Source organism: Triticum urartu, chromosome 2, assembly GCF_003073215.2.
Source record: "Triticum urartu cultivar G1812 chromosome 2, Tu2.1, whole genome shotgun sequence".
NCBI classification, from domain to species: Eukaryota; Viridiplantae; Streptophyta; class Magnoliopsida; order Poales; family Poaceae; genus Triticum; species Triticum urartu.
The window spans coordinates 599,109,786-599,133,603 of NC_053023.1; the positions used below are offsets into that span (position 1 = coordinate 599,109,786).

At 43.5% G+C, this 23,818-nt stretch overlaps 5 protein-coding genes across 8 annotated transcripts; 2 read left to right on the forward strand and 3 right to left on the reverse strand.

The window, feature by feature from the left end:
* Window positions 1-3,315: 3,315 nt before the first annotated feature.
* LOC125539083 lies at window positions 3,316-8,111 on the forward strand. The gene is made up of 8 exons (XM_048702453.1): window positions 3,316-3,498; window positions 3,723-3,879; window positions 4,530-4,725; window positions 5,073-5,143; window positions 6,716-6,956; window positions 7,105-7,283; window positions 7,607-7,699; window positions 7,794-8,111. The coding sequence occupies exons 1-8, from the start codon at window positions 3,450-3,452 to the stop codon at window positions 7,858-7,860; spliced, it is 1,053 nt and encodes a 350-aa protein (XP_048558410.1). The 5' UTR covers window positions 3,316-3,449; the 3' UTR covers window positions 7,861-8,111.
* A 215-nt stretch (window positions 8,112-8,326) lies between these two features.
* On the reverse strand, window positions 8,327-11,836 carry LOC125539084. Its single transcript, XM_048702454.1, has 6 exons — window positions 11,307-11,836; window positions 10,508-10,606; window positions 9,940-10,117; window positions 8,991-9,088; window positions 8,770-8,831; window positions 8,327-8,659 (listed from the first exon to the last, which is right to left on the reverse strand). The coding sequence occupies exons 1-6, from the start codon at window positions 11,715-11,717 to the stop codon at window positions 8,548-8,550; spliced, it is 960 nt and encodes a 319-aa protein (XP_048558411.1). The 5' UTR covers window positions 11,718-11,836; the 3' UTR covers window positions 8,327-8,547.
* Window positions 11,837-12,176: 340 nt separating this feature from the next.
* LOC125539085 (mitochondrial intermembrane space import and assembly protein 40 homolog) lies at window positions 12,177-14,895 on the reverse strand. Its single transcript, XM_048702455.1, has 4 exons — window positions 14,631-14,895; window positions 13,746-13,774; window positions 13,513-13,638; window positions 12,177-12,673 (listed from the first exon to the last, which is right to left on the reverse strand). The coding sequence occupies exons 1-4, from the start codon at window positions 14,749-14,751 to the stop codon at window positions 12,497-12,499; spliced, it is 453 nt and encodes a 150-aa protein (XP_048558412.1). The 5' UTR covers window positions 14,752-14,895; the 3' UTR covers window positions 12,177-12,496.
* A 111-nt stretch (window positions 14,896-15,006) lies between these two features.
* Window positions 15,007-17,591, forward strand: LOC125539082 (mitochondrial 2-oxoglutarate/malate carrier protein). Of its 2 annotated transcripts, XR_007296654.1 has the most exons (7): window positions 15,007-15,240; window positions 15,324-15,402; window positions 15,712-15,807; window positions 16,243-16,759; window positions 16,866-17,001; window positions 17,092-17,354; window positions 17,455-17,591. XR_007296654.1 is itself a non-coding variant. In XM_048702452.1 (6 exons), the coding sequence occupies exons 1-6, from the start codon at window positions 15,112-15,114 to the stop codon at window positions 17,278-17,280; spliced, it is 1,146 nt and encodes a 381-aa protein (XP_048558409.1). In that variant the 5' UTR covers window positions 15,007-15,111; the 3' UTR covers window positions 17,281-17,534. The 2 variants fall into 2 exon arrangements, 1 of the variants encoding a protein (XP_048558409.1); XM_048702452.1 differs by having other exon boundaries at window positions 17,092-17,534.
* Window positions 17,592-17,990: 399 nt separating this feature from the next.
* On the reverse strand, window positions 17,991-22,017 carry LOC125539080. 3 transcript variants are annotated; one of them, XM_048702448.1, is made up of 12 exons: window positions 21,878-22,017; window positions 21,289-21,389; window positions 20,783-21,072; window positions 20,579-20,650; window positions 20,439-20,497; window positions 20,193-20,328; window positions 19,941-20,037; window positions 19,754-19,820; window positions 19,153-19,341; window positions 18,827-18,981; window positions 18,597-18,698; window positions 17,991-18,493 (listed from the first exon to the last, which is right to left on the reverse strand). In XM_048702448.1, exons 3-12 carry the CDS (start codon window positions 21,042-21,044, stop codon window positions 18,382-18,384), a joined length of 1,251 nt encoding a protein of 416 aa, XP_048558405.1. In that variant the 5' UTR covers window positions 21,045-21,072; window positions 21,289-21,389; window positions 21,878-22,017; the 3' UTR covers window positions 17,991-18,381. The 3 variants fall into 3 exon arrangements, with proteins under 3 accessions (XP_048558405.1, XP_048558406.1, XP_048558408.1); XM_048702449.1 differs by having other exon boundaries at window positions 21,289-21,744; window positions 21,878-22,000; XM_048702451.1 differs by lacking the exons at window positions 21,289-21,389; window positions 21,878-22,017 and adding an exon at window positions 21,149-21,248.
* Window positions 22,018-23,818: the final 1,801 nt, after the last annotated feature.

Genomic DNA, 23,818 nt, shown 5'->3' on the forward strand with positions numbered 1-23,818 from the left:
TCCCCTCTCGTTGCTATGCATCTCCTAGATAGATCTTGCGTGATCATAGGAATTTTTTTGAAATATTGCGTTCCCCAACATACTTTAGTGATCTAAACACTCTTATATTTCTTTACAGAGGGAGTACTACAGAAGGATATAAAATTTTATCGCGATAGAACACAACAACTTTATTGACTCAAAGGAAATAAAAAGATAAATATGCTCCCATAAGCGCTTTTCTTTAATGTCTTTTAGCTAGGCATGGTGTTCTGGGGATAGTTTGAAGTTTTCTCATTATTATTTTCCAGGGAATAATTTTCTCTCATAATGGTTTCATATGGTAATATATTTTCTTCCTTGGAAATGTCACGTCCTTTCCTCATTGGAAATTGAAATATTATATGTCCTCTTCCTTTATGTCAATGACATCGCAATGGTTCTTTAAAATGGTCTTCCTAATGTGATAGGACATGAAGGATTGCATTCAATATCTATTACTATAAAATCACTGGTAACATAAATTTTCTATTTGCATTTATAGGGACATCATTTGTTCTTCCCAATGGCCTTTTAATGGTTGAATCAACCAAATGTAAACTTAAAGAACAATCAAACATAGATCTTAATCCAAGTACATCATATAATGCTTTTGGCATGGTAGAGACACTAGCACCAAGATCACATAATGCATTACCTACAAAGTTATTAATTATGATCTTGCTATTAGGTTCCCAACCATCTTATAATTTTCTTGGAATAGAAACTTCTTATTCATATTTTTCTTCTCTAGCTTTTAAGAGAGCTCCTACAATTCTCTATTGTATTCACTAGCATTAGGATTTATAACAAACTCGTGCAAAACCTTTATCACTTCAGTAAGAGTGCAATCATCATAATAAAAAATTACCATCTAAAACAGTGGGATAAATACTACCTAAAGTTTTGATCTCTCTCCAAACCCGCTTTTAGCAATACTGCAATCAGATTTAACACTCTCTAAAATAGTGGGATCATTGCTATATAAAGTCATGACCTCTCCAATCCCGCCTTTATAATCATGGAAAGTAATATGAATTATCATAGGGTTATCCGCAATAGAGGTCCAACAAAACTTATAGTTTTGACCTCTTCAATCCCTTTTTCAGCAAACAGTTCAGCATTTCTAGCTTCTCTCTGTAACCTTTATGTTTCTCCTCTAGCTCTAATCATGGTGTGTTTGCTACTTGTATAATATATATCAAGCTTTCCACTGGTCGTAATATTAACTTATTTTTTAGTAGTAATCAAATATTTCATCATATTTTCTAGACCAGTGGGTATATTATTATGATCGTAAGAGTTTCCATATGAGTTTCGAGCATTTTGAGGATAAGGCTTAGCATAATTTTTACCAAAAATATTCATGTGAGCGTTGATATTAGAATTGTTTCTTCCAATAAAGTTGACTTATATTTGTTCCTTATTTTGTTCAACAAGTTGTGCAATAGAAATACCCTTAGGATCAGTAGGAACATGCTTAGTAGCAAGCATAGACATAATCATATCAACCTTATCATTCAAGCATGCAATATCCTCAATAAAGTTTACCTTCATTATTTGGAGTTCTTTTAGAGTGCCAATGGGCATAATTTTTCACCATCTCATCAAGGAGATTTGTAGCCCTCCCAAAGAGATCTTGTAGCTAATGTTGTGGCAAGTAAATATTGACAATCTTACCCAAACAATGACAACTTTCCTAGAATTTATATCCATTTTTAGGGCAATGCTAGGTGTCGGGCAACCGGTCGAAAGCCCCGATTGGTCACCTTCCCTGCCGTATGATCGCTTCATTTGTGGCCAATCGCCCTCTTTCACGTTGCATAAACAAACGCCTTCCTCCCATTGCAAAAACCACAACACATATCCTCCCTGCTCTGTCATAGTTACACGCATGGTTTCTCGCGCCAACTATAATAGTCTACGTCATGCCTTTCCCAACAGCATGCATGGCCGCTCGTAGCACCACCATGCCCCATAGCTGGCCTCTGCAGCAGAGTGCACCATCAATTGCAGCGACATATGTCTCTTCTTCGTCACTGGCCTGCTCGCAGTAACACGGGTCACCGATCCTAACGGAGCGCCCCACCGTCACAGCTGAGAGGCACGCCAGTCCCAGCATCATGATTGTGTGTATCTCGTTGTTGACTGATTGGTAGCACCGCGGGTCGCCGGTTCCAACTGAGCTCCCCATCGGCAGCACCACTGTGGTAGTGCGCCTCTCGTCGCCTACTGTCTAGCAGCATCGTAGTTCGTTGATCCCAGCAGAGCGCCCTGCCGGTCGCAGCATCACGGTATTGCGTGTCACATCCCTAGCACCGGCGGTCATCACCTCTAGCATCAGTACCACGCCCTTGCAACACCGACTATGGACTCGCATAAAACACCTTGGGGATCACAACAACACGTGTCCTACCGGCAGTCGACCTTCGTAGCACCAACGCCCGCCTTTGTAGCTCATGTGCCCAACCTTTGCAGCACCGGCGCGAGGAGCGGGGCCGCCCTACAACGCCGAGCTACTGGCATCGCAACACTGTGCAACGAAGTGGTTGCCTACCTTGCACCGTCTAGCAGCACTGGCCTCACAGCAGCGGCCACTCATAGCCCCCTCCGACTCGAGGCGGCTTCGCGTGCCTCTGGTTTACAACATCGATGAGCAGCCAGCAGCTCCCGCAAACAGGACGAAGGATGAGTGAGAGGCAGTGGGCGTGACCATGTCGTCAACGATGATGAGGTGGCAGTGGCGGATTGAACAACATCGGCGGCCGGCTTGCAAATCCTCAATTTGGTGGGGGGGAAGAGAAGCGGGAGAAAGATGAGTGAAACTGTTTTGACCTGGTATAGGAAGAAAGAAACATGAGGGGATGTGTCACATGCACGCCCCACGGGTACATGGCACACACGCGCGAGTGGACCAACGAGAACGCGGACCAGTTGGCCGATTGGGCTCATTTACCATTTTGTACCGGACGTTCTTTGTTAATTTGTCTGTTCTTCTAAATAATAATACTTCCTCCGTTCCTAAATATTTGTCTTTCTAGAGATTTCAACAAGTAACTACGTACGGAGCAAAATGAGTGAATCTACACTTTAAACTATGTCTATATACATCCATATGTGATAGTCCATTTGAAATCTCTAAAAAGACAAATATTTAGGAACGGATGGAGTAACTAACAGATGTAAGATGTTCATTGGTTTCTTAAGAAAAACTAGTGTTAAAACAGAAAAGAAAACCAACATGCCCTTTTGCTAACTGTGCCAGTCCCTGCCGACATCGGGGCCCGTCCACATTAGCTAGCCACCGCCAAACTGACAGCCTTGCAAAGCAAACGAGCCCGCTTTCCTCGTCTACCTCCCCTGCCTCAGCTCCTCCTCTGCTCTGCCTCGCTCCCCGCAGAACACCGATGAAACCCTAATCGGCCTCTCCGATGCACGCGTCCGCGCGCTTCTTCTATTCCTCCGCCTCATCCAGGAAGGGTTGGTAATCTTTCCTCCAAGTTTCCCCCGTTTAATTTTGGTTTAATCATGGAGGATTTTAACCTCCTTCCCTGTGCCAGAACACCATTACTACTACTTTTTAGGATAAATGCTTGTAATTGTATGATTTGTCTTAAAGGTGCACAAATGCTGCCCCTGTTGCCATGTAATTAGTTTGCCTGTCTTGTGGGTTTTAATTCTGTCATTTTACCCCCATTTTTCAGCCATTGCTGACGTTTCTGACGCCGTTGCACGGTCGTCCTATCGGCCTCTCTGTGGGAAGAAGCATCTGGGTTCTCCCTCTGCTCAGGATCCACCCAAGGTCCAGAAGAGATTAACAAAAGAAGAAAGAAGGGACAGGGTAGAGGAATTTGTTGAGAAGTAAGTCAAACTCGGTCTGGCCAGCATTTCTAACTCTATTATTGTCATCAGCATGTATTGCAGTTTTCTTGTGCTGCCTTTGTATATAGCGAATTACTACAATCTTGTTTTAGTCATTGCCTTCCACAAACGAGCTAATCAACCATACTTTGCAACTGTTACTAGATGAAAACCAAGTGCTAGCTTCAAAACAATCCTCGTCAAATTTTAAATTTTGAGACTTCGGTTTCTGTACACAAAGAAACGACGAGATCCTGGCGAGTTGGTGCAGGAAATTTAGGGAGGATCTCGTCCTAGTTTCACATAGGGTGAAAAGAAAGCATCTGCAAAGTTTCAAAGTCTGGATACAACAATTCCTTTAGCTTGTTTCCACTGTACTTATCCATTCTGTACATACCCCCCTCATGTGAATACTGTCACTTATATTTATGTAAAATTCACAGTAGCCTAATTTCCTACTGTTTCCCGGTCAAGAATAAAACATCCGGCTGTATAATGTCTGTCGTACCACATGTAAATGTGCTTCTGGAATGGAGCTAGGTGCTTGATGCAGTTCTAGCATTGTATATCTGTGAATGCACCCAATGGGCTTGTTTGCGTCTTTAAACCTTACATCCATTATTTATGGCTGGCTCTGCTATTCAATACAGTTACAGGGCATCACATGAAGGAAAATTTCCGTCTGCTACATATGTTCGTAAGCAGGTTGGAGGGTCCTATTACGTATTGTGGGCATTACTCCAGGAACTGGAGTACAATTCGAAGCTGAGGAGTGATGTCAGTGATGCCTCTTTCAACTCAACCAGAGATGCCAGGACCAGCTTCGAGGGCATAAAGGAAGAGACGGTATTTTATTGCAGAAACCCTACTCTAACTCTCTGTCCATTTTGTTCATGTTGTTAGTTATTGCCAGTTTGATCTCTTACATTTCTGGCAGGGCCTATCTTATAGTGTTGTATTGTAAGATCAGATCTCAGAAAGAGATTACAAGGTTTTAACAGTTAGTTTTAGTTTAATCTCTGTGCATGCTAAAATCATAAGTACCGGTTGAACTTTGATACATGTTTCCACTGGTATACTATCATAATTGCGCTATTAGTAGCTAAACCAGGATGCTTTAGGAATGCAAATGCCCAAACCATGTCAGGTCAGACACAAAGTGAGAATATGAACACCCTTCTTTGTGTTCTCAGGATCTACCCGAAGTCCACAAGAGAATGACAAGAGAAGAAAGAATGGCCAGGGTAGAGGAATTTGTTGAAAAGTAAGCCAACTTGGCCAGAAAACATTTCTGTTTGTTATTATTGTGATCAGCACTTGTTATACTTTGTGTCCGTGCTTCCTTTTATCTAGTTTCAATCTTGGGTGAAGGTGGAAATACTACCTTGCGTACTATAGAATTACATTATACTCCCTCCGTAAAGAAATATAAGAGCGTTTAGATCACTACTTAAGTGATCTAAACGCTCTTATATTTCTTTACAGAGGGAGTATATTACACAGTAATGTCTTACAGCCAGCTGATCAACTCTGTTTATCAGATGTAAGATTCGTACCACTCGAGATATAGTGCTTGATAAACAATGTCATTTTCTTATTTGGCTCTGTGAGCGGTTCGAAAGGTTCAAGCAGCATGTTTAAGCAGGCAGTGAATGCCTCACAAACATGGCTAGGATTGGAATCCAGCAAAACCGCTAGTTCAGGCTATGTTTGGTAGCAAAGTATTGCAAAAACTGTAGTATTGCAAAACTACAGTATTTTAGCATATAGGCACAAAATACCACAATTTTGACAAAACAAAGTATTTTGAAGTATTGAGAATACTGCGACATGTTTGGTTAGTGCTTGTATGCATCAACCTAACTTAGCTAGCTATAGTCGTTCACGACATGCATGGGTTCCAACGAGCGCGTTAGGGTGGAGTGCATGGGGGCACGTCGTGGTGCCATTCATGTTGGCGGCGGTCACGAGCAGTGCGTGTGGGATGAGCAGCAGCTAGCAAGGTCGCGGCATGGCGGCGGCTGCACAACCAGTGGCAAAACAACACGCATACGACACAGCTTTGACCAGCAGTAGCACACAACTAGGAGTGCGCAGGGCACATTCGAGCTTGGACAATAGTGCGTTGGGGGTTCACGGAGCAGCCAGTACCGCGTGAGTTGGCCAGCGGGGCAACCAGCTGCTTGGGGGCATGGGGCATAGGAGCAGAGAGGGAGGAGCGCAAGCGGCAGTACGATGGACACCGTTTTTTCTCTCCATCGTCGTCTCTTAGTTTATCCATGTCTGCCCATGGAGAAGATCTGAACAACATGCAGGGGCGACACCTTGGGAGCGAGGAAGACGATACAAACGTCGTTTTTTCCGCTCGCTCTGTTAAAGAAAAAAAAGGTCCGGGGTTCTTTTTTATATGCAGAGAAAATACCACGGTTTTGGCAATACTGTAATATTAAAATTGCAGTTTTTTATGGCAACCAAACAGCTCATTGCAAATAAAACTATGATAATATGAATGACTGTAGTATTTTTGGATTACTTAGAAAATACTTTACTATCAAACAGGGCCTTCTCGAAATTTGGGAAGTGAGCGATCTGATTTATGCGGTTAAGCTACTCAATCAGATTTTGTCATTGTTCCCGGATGAAAACCAAGTTTTAGCTTCAAAAGAACCCTCGCTAAATTTAAATTCTGGAAGTACCAGTTTTATACCGATTCTCGTTGTTACCAGCTGGATATAGTCACATATAATTGTGCTTCACCTGATGAGGTGTTAAGGACTCGTTTGTGCTTGTAAATCTTACATCCATTGCTTATGCCTGGCTCTATTATTCAACACAGTTTCAGGGCTTCACACGAAGGAAAATTTCCACATGCGACATATGTTCGTCAGCAGGTTGGAGGGTCCTACTATACAGTGCTGGCATTACTCCAGGAATTGGAGTATAATTCAAGACTCAAGAATGATGTAAGAAATGCCTCTTTCAGCTCAGAAAACTTCAAGGAAAAATACGGGCTCCACAATATCGATCTCTCTCCAAGAGTTGCTGCTACCAACTTTCAGGGTGTAAATGAAGAAATGGTAGTACCTCATTACAGATAACGTACTTTCACTCTTCATGCTTTTCTTTTTGAGTTTTCATCATTAAACATCGTCACCGTGCATGCTTAAATAATCATATATCTCCAATTATGTTTGTGCTCATAATAATAATCATCTACTTTTGCAGGCTAAAACTTCGGAACCTCTGGATCTGAATACTAAGCCACAACTTCCAGAATGCCATGGTAAAGCTGGAGCTGCCAAGCCAAAGTTATCCCCAACAACTTGTTTGGAGGATAAAAGTGAGCCAATGGCATCAGGTCAAACTGAAAACAACAATGTGGTTAAGGCACAAAACCTCAAGAGGTACTGCTTGCATTCCCTCACGCAAGATCAACAATTGATTTACAAATGATCGCATGGTAACAGGGTAGCTAATTTTGGCTCTGCAAATTAAGCAGCATGAGCACCTAAAGATGACTATTTGAGACAATCCCTGCATTATTCTTAAACTGCATCAAACAAATCAAGAAATATGTGTTTATCAGTAGCACATGTATAAAGATAGCTTACATAGTCCTCTCCACCATCGTTGATTCACACATTTTAACACTAAGATGTTGCATGTGATGTTATTTTGGTTGCTACCGTCTTATGTTCCTCACAGCTTTTCTTGCTCCATAATGCAGCCCTAAGCATGCGCATGAAGCATCGAAGGGGGCAAATCTGTGGGGCAGCCTGAAATCCTTTGCTGGTGGACTCAGGATCTTTTGGAACAATCTGTAAATTCATATGGCCTGGCTTGCTAGATGTGATTACATATAGGATACACATTGTTTTATGATTCTTTTCATGACCTGAAACACAATTTTATAGATCTCCAGGAGGTCCATTCCTTCCATCTTTCAGACGACGCTCCTGTCAGCTATACAAGTCACCATAGAAGTTGGAGTACTCTGTTTATTCACCCCTTCATCCAGTTTGCCTGTGTCAAAATTAAATGGAAATTTTCCTTTATCTTTTACAGACTTGATTGCTCATGTTGTTTTACATTCAAATTTGGATGCTTTGCTACCCACATATTGTGCACAATGGGTTCAGAATGGCTTCGTCTCAGTCTATTAAGATGTTCCAACTTTTTCCTGATTCAGATGTATATAGACGCATTTTAGTGTGCTTATTCACTTATTTCAATCTGCATGTAGTCCATATTGAAATATCCAAAACATCTTATATTCACAAACAGAGGGAGTACTTAGAATCATTGCATCGACAATCTGACAGCACCATTGCCAAACATATCCTGGTTGCACAAGTGCGCAACTCACACCCAATGTAGGGATATATATAAACTTGGTTCAGTCTTATAATTCATGGATAAAGACCAATAAAAGAATAAACAACGCAAATACAGTTAACAATTGTCGCTTTATATAAACTCACTGCTACCATTCTCTCAACAACTTCCTTGTTTTAGTCAGGTGGTAGACAGGTCCGAGATACTGCCAGAAGCTACAATCCTAGTAGAAGGTAGATTTACAAAACTTGCAGTCAACTATCCAGGACAACCCTCTCTTCTTCAACCATTGACAAAACTCAAAGATGATAAGTATCCAACCACTAACATACTTCAAGATGATGATGGGGTACCATGTTCATCAGAATCTTCGACCATCCTTTCTAACGACTCGATATCACCAGCTTCAGAAAGGGTACGACTGCGAAGGCTGTCTGCATCCTCGCTGCTCAGATGAAAACAGGGAAAGAAACAACAGTTATGACAATAGTATTGGATGCATCAGTTGTAGCATAAAATTTGTGATGATAATCCACAACAGAGATTTAGCCATACTCTGTAACTCCAAAGATTTCTTTGACAACAAGCGAGCCGTCCCGGGAACAGAACTCTGGGAGCTGGATAATTCACAGATATCCAGTTATAATGGAGGAACAGGGAAGGAGCTGAATACATTATAATACAACATCATGACATCTAAAATATTTTAACTCTATTTTGGAGTCCAGAAAATTCTTAGCTGCAAGAGTCAATAAAAACAGACGCCAGCAGCTTACCTCTGATAAGTACATGATTTTTCCGAACAATGTCTGCACAGCAAGCTTCCGCTTAAAACCTTGCTCTGTAAACCCAGATAAGTCCATAACTATTGGACCTGCAATATCATAAAACACAAATATCCTCAGCACTCTAGCAGTGTGCAAGCATAACCTTACACATCAAGCTTAGTTGTGAATCAAACAAAATTATCACTCCTACCAAAAACAAGCAATTTATAATATTTTGAACACTATCCCGCAGGCCACAGCTCTTGATCATTTTCTAGAAAGACAATGATTCTCCTATTTGATATGCAAATCATACGCTCATAGGTTCGTAGCAACCCTAAAAATAAACCGTATAATTTTAAGTACAAGAACTCATGTTGAAGGTGTCAAATTGAACTTCAACAAATGAAGCATTCAAATGCAGTGCTTTGATTTTGACATCATCTTAAGATTTTCATGCTCATAAAAAATGACAACGTATTGCTAAAACTCTCTTATTTATGTCTGAATATTGCTGCAGCATACAGATGTATATTAAATGATGTTTGATGACCCAAGTTAAAAAAAAAGCAGATGTTTAGCAACTCACACAATGCAGACATCATTTTCAGGCTCAGAAGCTAAAATAACTGAACAATGTGTATAAAGCTAACGCGACGAGCGGATTTGACAACAATGGAAGAAACAGACAAATGCCAATATTATATGCTCAGTAATCGTTGGAAAGTAATCTTCTAAAAGTTTGCAGCGAATCAAAGTACAAAACCAGTAAATTATGGGACACATGATCAGTACCAAGTTTTACAGAGGATTCCACCAGGGAGATCCACAAATTTCATAGGAAGTCAAAAGAAGACAAAATCACTTCCGTGTTTTAGAATTGAGCAGCCAGGGTCTTGAAGGTTTAGGAAAAACTATGTGTTATCTAAGAGTACCAGAATCAGAAGAAGAAAAATACCTTTTTCCCGAACAATTCGTCTAGATATCTCATTCAGAATTTCAGCAACTTCATTATCTTCTAACATCGATGCTTTCCTAAGATGTATGAGATCCACAACCACATCAGGATTGAATTGTTTTTCATTCAGTGTGTATCGGATGTACTTTCTTACTACATCATCCATGTCAAATCCTGTCTGAATACATGGGGAAAAAAGTTAAAAGTGTATATGTAGTCCTCACTATAGCCAGACAGCTTTGCGGCCAACAACATAATAAGAAAACCATTCCTCAAACAGCAGTAGAAATGGCCAAATGGGTGCATTGGTGCAAAAGCATTACAGTTTCATATGTCAAAATCTATTCTGACCAGCAAAATTTCTGGTTTAGATCTTTGCAAGGAGATAGTCTTGAGTCTAAATATTTTTAGCACAAGTCATCAGTGTAATTTAACCTTCCAGAATAAGATATCTGAGAAACACTGGTCAAAGTAGATTCATTTGTTGAGAAAATAAAGCAGGTGTGTGCTAACAGCAGTCCAATATAAGTTCAGATTCTCAGGAATAATGGTTGAATCAAGGGCACACCTTTTGCATTAGTTCTTGAAGAGCTGGAAAATCCACTGCTTCCCTGCCCTTCTGAAACAACTCGTCTAGTGACTTCAACAAGAATATATTCTTGGTCACCTGCAAAGAAATGGAGTCACCATGAAATGCCAAAAATATATCTGGATAATGGTTATGACTTCTAAGAGCAACAGAATTAATAGTCCCATCAAGAACATCAGCAAGAAAAAGAAAATAAAGAGTAAAGATGAGCCTGGCTTGTGAATTGTGATCAAACAAAACATAAGCTTAGTCAGTGATCAATAAAAAGGTAAGCTTAGCTTGTGATCAACAGAAACTTCATTAGTACAAAATGAAAAAAAGTTCTCCTGATTCTTTCTCACTTGAAAGTAACAACTAACTGAAACAAACTGAACTATTTAGTATGGTATTGACTCATGGTTCTATGATACTTGATGAATAGAGATGAAATTGCAACATAGAATCCCTCGCTGAGAAAAAAAAAAGAGTCAATCTCCCATATTCTCGAGTCCTTGAACGCCTTTAGCACCCAATGAACTACTATTGGAGTTTGGATTGAACAAACGAACCGCTGCTCCACACAATGTGCCTACATTTTGGCATGGCTAAAACTCTATTATATATATAAGAGAAATATGCCATCACTTTATTATCTACCGCCACCAAAAAGACGAAGCACAAGCAACATGTCCAATCTTAGAGAGGAACCACCAGTGTGTAACTAAACTGCTAATCGTATCACTCCGCAGTCCCCCACTAAGCATCGATCTACACATGATTTTCAGACTCGAAGGCTCACCCTCTTCTTCTTCTGAGTGCGCGGGGAGGTGAACCTGCGGAAGGTGCGGACGGCGGCGAGGGCGAAGGAGACGCCGACGTAGGCGAGCGGCACGGCGAGGAGCCACGGCACGGGGCTGGAGCCGACGCGGGGGCCGGGGATGGCCTGCGTGACGGTGCCGGTGAACTCCACGAGGTCCAGCGCCTTGTCCTGGATCCACGGCAGCTCCTCCTCCACCTCAACCTCCTCGTCCGCCTCTCGCTTCGGGGCAGCGCTGGAGTTGTTGGTGCGCTTGGCGCGGGCGACGAGGAGGGGCGTCGGCCGCCGGGGGGCCGTGCGGGCCGGGGCGAGCAGGGTGAAGGGGCAGCGCCGGACGCGGCCCCCGGCGATGGGCACGGAGAGCGGGTGGGAAAGGGTGGTGGTGGTCGCCATGGAGACGGAGGTGGAGGCTAGGGCTTATCGCGGCGGAGGTGGAGTTGGGTGGGACTCCTCCGGGGTGCGGAGAAGAGAGAGACCAAGCCAGAGTAGGCAGTGGCTGAACAAAAAAACCTGTGACGGGTTGGGAGAGAGGAAGAGCAGTAAAATGGGCCGAAAGCCCACCAAGACAACATGCTTTTTGGGCTTGTATCCCTGGCACCAGCTCCCAAAAGAAAAAGGAAAAGGCTCTGCCTGCCCGCCAGAAGGAAAATCGTTGAGCACTTCCCCAAAAGCTCTTGCAAAAACTTAAGACCATCTTCTTTTCTTTCGAGAATAATTAAGACTATGTCCACTTTGGTGGACATGTCGTGTAATGACACTATTATCATTAGTAAACTCAGAGTTGAGAGACAGATAGCAACATTCACAACAAGGTCAAATAACTGTCACTGCACAGTTAAGAACGCATGGATTAACAAGGTCCATCGATTTCGTATAATGGGCTGACAGCAATCATGGAATCTACTAGTTCCTTTTGACAACAAACCAGCTCGTCAAATCCGTTCAGAAACTGATGTCTCTAGAATACAAGTTTTCCAGTTTCATAAAAACGTGTAATGTTCTCCCAAAAAAAAGGTGGAAGTATTTCTACCACACAAACTGTGCTTATTTCTGCCGAAGAATCCTGGATGCTTAATCTTGCCTATAAAGGAAGAATTTATAGGAGAAACAAGGTGAAGAGTGTGAATCGGGGTAATCTCTGTATCAGGCTGTCAGCTTAATACCACAGGATCTCAAAGCTTTGGTTTGGATTTGGATTCTCTAGACCATGCTGGAGCTCTAACTTGCAGGTTGGACTTCTCAGCCTCCTCGTCCTTCTCCTCCTCTTCCAAAATCTCCTTAGAAAATGCCGCTGGATTCTCCTTGATGCAGTTTTGCAGCGCGATGAAGGGCTGCACACAGTCTGATCCCTGGCAAGGCAAAGGAAGCAGGTTTAGTGTAAGTCAATATCCAGGAAGAAAATAGACATGAATCAGACAGCCAAGCATTTAACAGCATACGAGTGGAAGAGTTTTGTATGCAACAGCGATTCAGACATTAGGAAATAGCCCTCTGTAAACAAATATAAGAGCTCATATATTTCTTTACGGAGGGAGTATTACAAAGAGTTATAGCATCTCCATTTCTTAACTCTTTTAACTTTGATGAGGAAAGAGGGCAAATTCTTGAGGTTTATTTTGTTATAAAGTAACAAGTAAACCGAATAAGTACTTTTAACCAGATTGAATTATAATTGGCTACCAATAACATCGTAGTGTAACCAAATAGACAATGACTGCCATACATCTGTTGCTATTTGGATTGTAAGAAAATGCGACACAGAACAAAAGATCTTTATTGTGCTCCGTCAGATCTACAAACTACTTGGGTGCCTTTTTAGTTTATACTACAAACTAGCACACTGAAGCAGCCACAGAATTCGTCTGAAAATAGTATCGGGCGAAATAATAAGAACAAAAATGTTGACAATAAAAGGAAAGGGCCACACTACTCATTATAAAGACTACGTTAGAAAAGGTATCAATTAACCACATATCTGCCAAACACTAATCCCAACACCCAACTTCCTTGAGTGCTTACCTAAAATAACTTTCTTGGGTATTTACCTAAAAAACACCCCTGAGCTATTGAGTTAAGTTTAGAACAAAGAGGCTCTTTATTATGATTATCCAGGGAAATTTTAAGTACTGTAACTTACAGAAGACAGCTATAATTGAAGCAACTTGGTAACTTGAGATAAAAATACAACCTTCTCTACTTCTGTGCTCCTCAGGAAGCAGGAAAATGCATCAACAAATCCACTGCCACATGGTCCAGTTTTCAAATCAGCCACGCACGGACAATCCAGAGCTTTCTGTACCTTAACGTCAATTGACTGCATAAGCAGATAACTGTTTCACTGATCTCCCAAGCACCATGAAGAATAGAATACTGATATATAGGTATCTATCAATCTTCCAGGAGCAAAATAAAAGGTCTTACCTCATTATCCTCACTAAACGACATAGCCTCTGTACATTACAAAAATTCAACATCAGTAATCAGAAGATCAAAACACTAATGCTGGCACAGATTAATGAGACTTCAAAAGATGCAACATACCCCATGCAAAGCGCACGGGTTAAAAGAACATCACATAAGTAATATCAGTCTAGATTGTTGCCTAGAAATGTTGTAATCCTGCTATTATTAATGAACGAAAACTCCTTTTGATACCAAAAAAAAGGAACACTAAGGGCAGTCTAGATTGTTGCCTAGAAATGTTGTAATCCTACTATTGTTAATGAATGAAAACTCCTTTTGATACCAAAAAAGGAACACTAAGGGCAGTCTAGATTAGGGAACCTCCAATAAAGCAGCGCATGCCATACAAATTTGAAAGAGCGCGCGAACTTTGTGCACATTGGGGTATTTTTTGGGGGAGATGTGGAACTGGAATCTAGTGGTTTTGGCAAGATATTAGCAGGTTGAAGCTTGGTAGCTCCTCAGGACAGGGGTATCATCAACTAGCGCATACCTATATGGCACTAGCATTAAAGGCTACCTCGATTTCGGCATGAACGCGTAGATGTTCTACGATTTGTAAGATGTCACCCCTCACCAGTTCACCATCGAGTACAAGGTCTGAACTGCATAACCACATAGTGGAGAGTCACAGGGACAATCTCGTCCACCTAAAACTCCCAACTATCCTTCCCTAGAGCTCTGCTTCCACCAATGCTCCCCAAATCCCAGCAACCCGACGGATAACCTATAGCTGTCGCGACTCGAAGAGAACCACCACTCGAAACGGCCGCGTGTCCGCTTGAAAAACGAGAATTAGTGGACACCGCCACCGGCGCCTAAGATTCAGAGTTTGGCGTGTACCTGCGGCGAGCTCCTCGAGGGAGGAGGGCGCGGGGGCAGGAGACTGCGCCGGCGCGGGGTCGGCGGCCGGCGGAGAAGGCTCCCCCACCGCCGGGTCGGGCTGGCTCTGTTCTTGGCCCATCGATGGTTGGTTGAGCGGCTAGGAAGAATTCAGGCGGCGGCCACTCTCGTCTCGACGACCGGCGGCGAAGCGAGAGAGCAAAAGAGCGACCGGCGGCCTGAGCAGGAGCGTGGTCAAGTACTCAAGTCGCCCGGCGGCACACCACTTTGGAAGGCAATTTGGACCCGAGTCCGACTCTGACCGTGCTTCCCGTCCGTCCGATCGCGCCAAGATTCGTGTGCAGGTCTGCTTCCGTTCCATGGGCCGGGCCGGCCTTCGTGAGTGGCCAGCGGCGTTCCAGTGTGTGTGTCGCCCACGACACGACGCCTCGGCGCCTCCCCTAAACCTCCGCGTCGCCATTCCCCCCTCCAGCCCGCCGCGATGGCCGGAGGCGGCGGCAAGCCGTTCGGGGACAACGTGTTCGCCGGCCACGCGGCCGCGGGAGCCGCGGCGATCAGCGCCTCCGCCGTCGCCGTCCACCCCCTCGACACCGTCAAGAGCCTCCTCCAGGCGAGCGCCCCCCTCTCTCAGATTCTCCCATTTGCGGTGCTGCTCTTCTCTCGTCAGGGTCTGATTTGTTTCCGCGTGTGCAGTTGAGCGCGGCGGGGCAGAAGCAGAAGATGGGGATCCGTCATGCGGTGGACCGGCTCATGCACGTCTCCGGCCCTGCAGGTGTTTGGTTGCTTGCCTGCTTGCTACTAGACGAGTAGAGATCTTCCTTCGTTTGGTGGTTCTGTCGTGATCTGTGATTAGTGATTAAATCTTCGATCCCCTTTGATGCCAATGCATAATAATAACTAGTGGAGTTGATAGGATTGCGATGTTGCTTGTTGAGTTGACAGGCTAGAACTGGTAGTGTCTGACTTCTCAGATTGCCATCCAGCTATTAGTAACAGTCCATCATGATACATATTTCTGATGCCCATACGTTGCTTTGCTCTGCACAAAAAATATCCTATTAAATAATTGTATGTATTTCAGGTCTTTACAGTGGCATTGGGTGGTCAATATTAGGTAAACTGCCTGGTTTGGGAGCACGTTTTGGGACCTATGAGCTTTTAACAGCCTTCTATAAAGGTACATACTTTTTTTTGCGACACAATTCTTTGCTTAGTGTAGGCTGCTTGATATCAACTTGTTGGCACCTTCTATTGGCAGTTTAGCACCCATGAGCAAACTAGACATGTTGTCGGTTAGACTTCTCTGGCATATCCTCCCATTTCCTATATGTTTCCCTGTTATCATACTCCAATTGCAGATTGACCAAAAGTCCTTTGAGGTAAAAGAAACAATTTGCATGATTTAACATTGGTACCTTTGAAGAACTGTTGTGATTGGAGCTTTTGCTTATGTGCAACAAAACTATAGCCTTAACATTCTAAACTATATTCGACTGTCTGTTTTCCAATAGTTAAGCATGAAACTTCTGACTAACAATGTAATCTGCAGCGACATATGCTGGTCGACGTATAGAACTTTGCAATGATATATGATTTGTTTGTCTCTTGGCAGATGGCAGGGAGGACAACCATGTTAATTATTCTGAGGCAATGTTGGCTGGCATAACCGCTGGTGCAGTAGAGGCATTTGTGTGCACACCATTTGAACTTCTCAAACTTCGGTCCCAAGTTGGTTCTGCCATACCTATGAAAGCTACGAACCCTGCTAATGTTATACAGGAGTCGTTTCCACTGCTTTCCAAGCTATTACCTGGCCATGTCCCTGACATGAGAGTATGGAATAGCAGTGTTAGTCTGTTGTCCAATCTTTCCCCCAAGCATCCTGACATGATGGGTGCCCTGAAACAGCACCCATGGATGCTGACTGGCTCTGGGAAGCCCCCGTTACCCTCTGATGTTCAGGTGCCTTCGAGAGTGATAGCACTTGAAGGATGGGGTGCTTTATGGAGAGGACTTAGGCCAGGGGTAGCCCGAGACTGTGTCTTTAGTGGAATGTTCTTTTCTTGTTGGCAATTCATACATACGGCGATGCTTACTTGGCAGTCTGTTAACATGAACCCTGAACCCAGGTAATGGAGTCATATTAGTATATTTGATTTGCAAAGTAAAGATAGGGACAGTGTCATGATTGATTTTCGTTAGTATTGGTCTATTCTAACCCTTCGCTCATCTCAGGAATTTAGAAGAAGCAGGTCCTGTACCCCCTTTAGCTTCTAGTCTTGCTGCAGGCTTCTCTGGAGTTGTAGCAGCTGCTGCTTCACATACGTTTGATACTGCCAAAAGTCGTTCACAGTGCACTGTGATACCTAAGGTAAGTTTATACTTGACTGCTTTCAAACTTGGAACCACATTCTACCCTGTTTGCAAATGCACATTATTTGTTCTTGCAACTGTTTTTCAGTATATAGCAATGGAGAGGAGGTTTCTTAAATGGAGAGCACCAGGAATGTGGATAGAGAGAATGACAGGAACGTCACCTGCTGACAGGAATGTTCTATTTCGTGGCATTGGGCTACGGATGGCACGCAGTGGAATTGCATCTTTTGTACTTGTTGGGTCCTACTATTTAGCGGTAGATCAGCTCTTGTAGATGGAACGCAGAGAAGCCATTTATGAAATTCAAACACCTTGATTATATGCATCTGCTGAACAACCAGAGAAGAGGTAACTACGTGGTGCCTTGTTCATCTCATCCAGACTTCGTTGGAGTTGCGTGCTCCAGGATAGAATTTTGGTTACTAATGTAAATGTTTATAACAAACAGAATTGAAGGTCCGCTATTGGTTTTGTTGCTCGTGTTGAAGAGATATTAAGTATTTTTATATGGAAAATGTTAGTGGCTAAGGAGAATGGTGAAAGGTTAATTTTGGCAGCAGTGAGCAAATAAAAGGGCCTTCGATAGTTCGCAACGCAGCCTGTTGTTTGAGTGTACTTTGCTCGATGATCCTCATAAAATATGTCATGAAGTGTTTATGGTAGTACAGAATTTGGAAGATGGCCGGTCGATTTGGATAGCTTTGTTAATCCATTGTATTGTACATGCAAGTTGATCACCCAAGTTTTAAATATTTATAACTCCAAGCACATACTATATGTGATGGATCTTATAGCTGATAGCTATGAGGTATTGTTTTTTCAGGGCTTGTAATGTGTTCCCAGTCAGTTAGTTGAGTAGACTAATGATAAAATATATATGGGCCGTTACCCCCTTGGTTGCTGTCTCAAAACTGAAACAGTTCAGAGCTTCTGTATGTGTTGGAAGTAGTTTAAATTTTGTCCTGGCTGCTTCTGTCTCAAGCATTGAATGAAAATCAGGATCATGTTTGGTAAATTTACCACATTAATAGGCTCAGAATGGCCACAAAACTAAGCCATGGTCAGAAAATCCTAAGAAAAAGGAACCATGACGCTCATTGGAAATATAATTTTTACAGGAATTGTTGGAAAGCTTTTGACAATGTGTTTCCATTGTCAGAGAAGATTTAACTGTAAAAATGCTCTTCAGATATCTTCAGGCCTTTGTAAAATTTGCTTCCAATTTGCCGACGTCAAATTTTCGGTCGGAACATATCTTTGTACACTTCCTTTGCACCATGTTCGGCCTCCGCATGGCAGAATCCTGGTCGTTGCTTTCTCAGTAGTGCCAGAGCCTTCCCATCAGAAGACACTCTTGCTGAAGGCTGAATATACACTACTGGTGACCATCTTCTTTGTTCCAAAGTGGGTCTAATGGAGGAAGATCATAGTCTTCAGGTGTTAGTGCCAATGAGAAATCCGGCAACGGGGGTGGTGCTCCAATGACCCTGCAAGCAGGTGCGCGAAACAGATGACCCGTCAGTCCTTCAGATTCACAATTTGAGCAATTTTGGCGTGAGCTTATTTTGCCGCTAATCATTAGTTCATTACCTTTCTGGAGTATACAGGTCCTGGTTGATCCGGACCTTGCTTGAAGCCTCTTTCGGGATCTTGTCAAACAGATACTTGGCTGTTCCAAATGGAGTGGGGCTCCTGCAAAGTTACAGGTACTGTCTTCATTTTGCATTCTTCTTTCGCATACCAAGGGTAAAAAAAATTGAAAATATTAAGAAACTACACTTGGCGTGCGCCAAGTAGCAAACTAGAAGCGAATGTCTTACCTAGATGTTGGAGGAGTTGCATGGAAGGCTTCAGAGGCCCTTTTGCTTTCTTTCAGAAATTCCTCCGAAGCTTCCAATGCTGCTATTGCCATTCCGTGAGATTTCTCGCTGTTTCCTTCGTCAAGAATCAAACCATGGAAGTAGTATGCTGCAGACTGATAAGAGCACATACAGTGACATCAGTTTAGATGGTTGTAAGACTAGTACCCTATTGCAGGCGAAACATAGGACATCTGAAGCTATTTGAACTCAGCACGAACATTTGTGATTTGAAAATTAGACGGTTAACATTGGAGGTATTATGATGGTTGACTAACTTCACGCACCTTTGCTTCGACATACTTCCACTTGACAAATAGTAGATGCTTTTTTCCCCATCCGTCAGACACAGGAAGATCTGGAATGCTCTCCTGAACCTGATGCCAATATTTGACCATCTCACAAGCTAAGCGCCTTTTTACAGCTAGTGTGGCCTTTGGGCTATCGATTGCCAGCCCAAGCTGCATGTCAACACCCTGTAGGAGATGAAGGTTGCCAATGTTTAATGACCAATTGACCATGAAACAATATCAAATGGGACAGACAGGTTGGAATATGACTCTTCTGAGAAAAAGGGTACTAGGTTATGACTACTGTATCTGAAGTTAATTTAGGAACGGTACTAGGTTTCATTTCACAATTCATCAAAATAACTGGAAATAAAGTACCAGGTGCTATAAAAAAGTTCAAAGCATATAAATGTTGCTTCAGGGGTGATAGCGCACACACCACACTCTAGGTCTAGGCGGTCCAATTGGACCATTTCAAACTTCCTCAAACTAGAAATCGGTGATCTTCTTCGCAGCAGCTCATTTGAATTGTTGTAGGATGTTTGGGAGTTGGCCACCAAAATTCAGGTAAAATATGTTAGAGTTCAGAACACAGTACCTGACCCAGAGCTTGCAGGCTAAGAGCTTTGAGATTTCCTTCAGCCAGGTCTACTGGAAGTTGTCTCCTGAAATTCATCCATAGGAAAGGAGTTTCAGTAGAAGTTTCCAACTTCAAAATCTTAAAATTACATTTTCAAAATGTGGAAAATAACCAGTTATCTGATGAACTGCTTAAGGGTACAAACCTTAGTTCTGATGGTATCTGTGGGAGCACTTGTCGAATCGCGCAGTCCAAGTAGCCAGATGCTTTCAAGAAAACGTCGACGGTGGCACGTCTGCTCTCTGTATACATTATCAAGAAACGATGCCTCATCAGTTATCGGTATCATGGACAGAAAAACTTAAATGAACTTCAGGCGATGAACATTCTCCAATTCTCAATGCATAAACTTGCTGGGCGATGACTTCAGATGCACTTCAGTTTACAGCGACGCTACCTTCAGAGACCCGTGGCCCGTAACCATCGCCGTAAGCCCTTGGCAGGAGCAGGGAGTTGGCCTGCAGCAAGCAGACCATGGCCATCAAATGCAGCACGGACAGCACCTCGTACCATGCATCCGCCATGGCCGTCTCCTGCAACCGAAAATCCCATCCGTGTTAAGAGCTATATAAGCACTGAAACTCTGAAAGGTAAATTTTGGTGAAAACCAGGCACGATTCAGTTAGCACTGACAGGCACATACCTCGGCCTTGTCCTCTTGGTTAGTCCACACAAACTGCACGCTGTGCCTCAACTCACTACCTGCAACATTTCACAGCATCAATCAATGAAATGAGAAAAATCAATGAAAAGAAGAAGATCGAAATTTCAGCAGCCACTCACCTTCTTTCACCAATCCTAGCAGAAGTGGCAAGTAGTCCTCCAGCGCCTGCAGGAGGTTAGCAGTGCTAGATCCTGCACAAAGCAGCAAGAGAGAGAGAAAATTCCAACCCCAGTGTCAGTTCAGAGGTCAACATCTGCCACGCAAAACCAGCCAGCAATTCAGGGCAAAGACCACCAAAGGATTCAGTCAGACACTCCACGCACCGTGCCGTGCGGCGGCCTTCCGCCTGGGCTTGAGCGCCACCGCCGATTCTTGCATTGCCATGTCGACGACGCGCGCTCTCAGGGCCGACAGCCTCTCCACGGCGCCCTTGTCCAGGCGCCCCGCGAGCGCCTGGGACAAGTCCACGCCCATGGGCGCCCGGAGCCCCGGGAGGAAGACGACGACGTCGCCGACGCTGCCCTGTTTCCTCCGCGCGCCGCCGCCGCCGCCATCGCTGTCCGGCGTCGACAAGCCGCAACCCATGGACGCGTCGACAAGTCCACTCTACCACCTGCAAGAATCACGACACCATCATCACAAGAGGTCGAGGAGGCGATCCGAAAGGCAAATCGAAGCAACTTTGCTACCGAATTTTCCCGACAGGAGGGGAAAAGGGAAAAGAAATGAAATTCTTGGCTTGCAATAAACGAGCGATGCGATTGGAGAGGATTCGACCGAGCAAAGAACCCGAAAAGAGGAAAAGGTTGTATATAAAAAGAGATCGCACCTTTTATCTTGTTTTCTTCTCGGCCTTTTCGGGGTTCCTTCAGACCGCACGCAAGCCTTTGCGCCTCTGATAATTCTGCTTCTGCTGCTGCTGCTTCTTCTCTGCACGCACCACGGCCGAACCAAAGTGGTAAGCGAACAGTGGGAGGGACGAAGGGGAGCAAGGAAGCAAACACTTATCCCCTCGGCAACGAGCTGGGGTCGTAGCACGTAAGGGGGCCAATCGACGTCAGAACAAGGGCGTGCAACTTGGCGTAATGCGCGGCCCAATTGGCGTGCTTTTGGCGCCTCGCTTGGCTTGTGTGAATGAAAAGGCAGTGGTACTGCTAGAATTATTCTGTGGGTCGGCGTCGGAAAACCACCACGGTGCTAGTACGTAGGCGGGCAATGCATCACCCGATCTGATATTTAGCCTCAGCCGCGCCAGTATTAAAAGGGTACAGTAGGACGGGAGCCCCTGAAGGATCGCGGAAACAAACTGAGACGTCCGTCCGGCGAGTAAGCGCGAGCTTCTCCACCTAATCTCGACGGCGAAAGCTTCTTGATACAAACTGCAGGTACAGGAAGAAGAAGAAGAAGAAGGACTCAACTGTTCGAGTGGGGGTGCTGGCAGTCGCGGAGGCTATGGCGATCGCTAGCTTCCGTTGGGCCGGAGGAGCTAGCTAAGCAGGTGAGAGAGAGAGAGGGGGAAGGGGGGAGGAGGGGGAGGGAGATGAGGTAGAGGATGTGCGACTAGTCTATTTAAAGGGGAGCGGATTTGCGGTGATGGAAGTGTAGTTTACCCCTCAATTATTACGCCCGCAGCCAGCAAAGCGCGGCCGGTCAGCGACACGGACACCGAACCAGCCCCAGCCCCAGCCAAGCAGGAAAAAGATCTCCGACGTGTAAACGTGTGCGAGCGAGCGAGACAAATCTGTGACCCCCGCTCCCCGCGCTGAAACGGTAAATCGTCACGTGAACTACCTGCGGGCGCAGGGGATTCCTAGGCGTGGGTGATAGTCTAATGGGACACCTGTATGGCTGTCTCCACTCTCCCCGATACAATACGGCCGGTCACCAACTACGCATACCTGCCTACATTCGTTGCTCGTAGCTCCCCTGCAAACGCGATGCAAAAACTTGGTCATCCAAGCGTAAGGTATTTCTGTTTCCTTATAATATACTTCCTTTGTTCCAGAATATAAAGGTGTATTGATTTCCGTGCAAGCCAACCATTTGAACGTTTGGCCAGGATTATAAAATAAAATAACAACATCTGCAATACCTAACGGATAACATATAAAAATACTTTTTATGGGTCCTATGGGGCCTTATCACGATGACTTCCCAACTGTCTACTACAACAACGTTTGCCCGGCTCCGGCGAGGGAGGGGCGTTGACAGCGACGCGCCTTCGGCTCGCTTCAGTGCTTGTAATCGTCGTTAGGTGTTCTACGGATCTTGAAATAATTTTTATCATTTCTAGTGTTCATTGTACTACCATGATTGAAGATGAATAGATTGAAAGTTTTTTCGCAAAAAAATAATATAAATTTCATATTGTGGATATTGATATATTTTCTAAATATAAATCATTTTAGAGATTTCAATGCGGATTACGTATGGAGCAAAATGAGTGAATCTACACTCTAAAATATGTCTATATTCATCCATATGTAGTCCTTATTTAAATCTCTAAAAATACTTATATTTAGGAACGGAGGGAGTAAAAAAGTAAGGCATTTTGTGTACTCCATCCGTTTCTTTTTACTCTGCGTGTAAAATTTGTTTGAAGTCACCGACATAAAGTTTGAACAAATTTATCTAAAAAAATATAGCAACATTTACAATACAAAAGTTATATAGTGTGAAAATTAATTTCATGATGCATCTGAAGATATTGATTTCAAACTGTGAATGTTGTCATTTTTTTTCCTTATATAGTTGGTTAAACTTTACGAAGTTTGACTTCGGACAAATTTTTATATGCAGACTAAAAAGAAATAGAGGAAGTACACTTCTTTTAACGGTTTACACTCTCTGCTATTTGTCCTCGGCATGGATTCGGAAAAAAAATATCCTCTCGATGACGTGAAGATCCTAGACCTATTATAAAGGTTTGCCAATAATAGAAAGCACTCCAAACATAACAAAGATTACATGGAAGTTCTTGAACCACCGTACAGCCACCATTGCCTTTGACATGATCGACGTTTTTAATGGTGATGATGTGTTTTGGACAAATGGTGAATTTTATTGGCTTAAAATATGAATACATGAAGGGTGTCATGCATTCTTTGCTCTTTATCTCTAGTCTCCCCGATACAACACTGCATGCATTTGTTGCTTGATACTCTCCTCTCTTTTATTTTTTGTAAACCGTTTGATACTCTCTTGAAAACGAGATGCAACTTATTCTTGCAAGCATAAGGTACTTTTTTTTACAAAACTAACACATTTTTTGGTACACTCATTTCAGCGGTTTAGACTCCCTGCCCCGGCATAGATTCGGGGAAAAATGTCCCCTCTCTCTGGCGTAAAGCTCTCTCTAA

What these genes read in the sequence shown, in the direction of transcription:
- LOC125539083 (XM_048702453.1), top strand. Translation starts at nt 3,450, where the DNA reads ATGCACGCGTCCGCGCGCTTCTTCTATTCCTCCGCCTCATCCAGGAAG. An exon ending in GTAGAGGAATTTGTTGAGAA is followed by an intron (nt 3,880 to 4,529) that starts GTAAGTCAAACT and finishes TATTCAATACAG; the next exon opens with TTACAGGGCATCACATGAAG. An exon ending in GTAGAGGAATTTGTTGAAAA is followed by an intron (nt 5,144 to 6,715) that starts GTAAGCCAACTT and finishes TATTCAACACAG; the next exon opens with TTTCAGGGCTTCACACGAAG.
- LOC125539085 (XM_048702455.1), bottom strand. Translation starts at nt 14,751, where the DNA reads ATGGGCCAAGAACAGAGCCAGCCCGACCCGGCGGTGGGGGAGCCTTCT. An exon ending in CGTTTAGTGAGGATAATGAG is followed by an intron (nt 13,639 to 13,745) that starts GTAAGACCTTTT and finishes CTGCTTATGCAG; the next exon opens with TCAATTGACGTTAAGGTACA. An exon ending in GGAGCACAGAAGTAGAGAAG is followed by an intron (nt 12,674 to 13,512) that starts GTTGTATTTTTA and finishes TTGCCTTGCCAG; the next exon opens with GGATCAGACTGTGTGCAGCC.
- LOC125539082 (XM_048702452.1), top strand. Translation starts at nt 15,112, where the DNA reads ATGGCCGGAGGCGGCGGCAAGCCGTTCGGGGACAACGTGTTCGCCGGC. An exon ending in TTTAACAGCCTTCTATAAAG is followed by an intron (nt 15,808 to 16,242) that starts GTACATACTTTT and finishes GTCTCTTGGCAG; the next exon opens with ATGGCAGGGAGGACAACCAT. An exon ending in AGTGCACTGTGATACCTAAG is followed by an intron (nt 17,002 to 17,091) that starts GTAAGTTTATAC and finishes ACTGTTTTTCAG; the next exon opens with TATATAGCAATGGAGAGGAG.
- LOC125539080 (XM_048702448.1), bottom strand. Translation starts at nt 21,044, where the DNA reads ATGGGTTGCGGCTTGTCGACGCCGGACAGCGATGGCGGCGGCGGCGGC. An exon ending in GAAGGCCGCCGCACGGCACG is followed by an intron (nt 20,651 to 20,782) that starts GTGCGTGGAGTG and finishes TGCTTTGTGCAG; the next exon opens with GATCTAGCACTGCTAACCTC. An exon ending in GCCTGCAAGCTCTGGGTCAG is followed by an intron (nt 19,342 to 19,753) that starts GTACTGTGTTCT and finishes CATCTCCTACAG; the next exon opens with GGTGTTGACATGCAGCTTGG.
- LOC125539084 (XM_048702454.1), bottom strand. Translation starts at nt 11,717, where the DNA reads ATGGCGACCACCACCACCCTTTCCCACCCGCTCTCCGTGCCCATCGCC. An exon ending in TTCAAGAACTAATGCAAAAG is followed by an intron (nt 10,118 to 10,507) that starts GTGTGCCCTTGA and finishes CCATGTATTCAG; the next exon opens with ACAGGATTTGACATGGATGA. An exon ending in GAAATCTTTGGAGTTACAGA is followed by an intron (nt 8,660 to 8,769) that starts GTATGGCTAAAT and finishes TCATCTGAGCAG; the next exon opens with CGAGGATGCAGACAGCCTTC.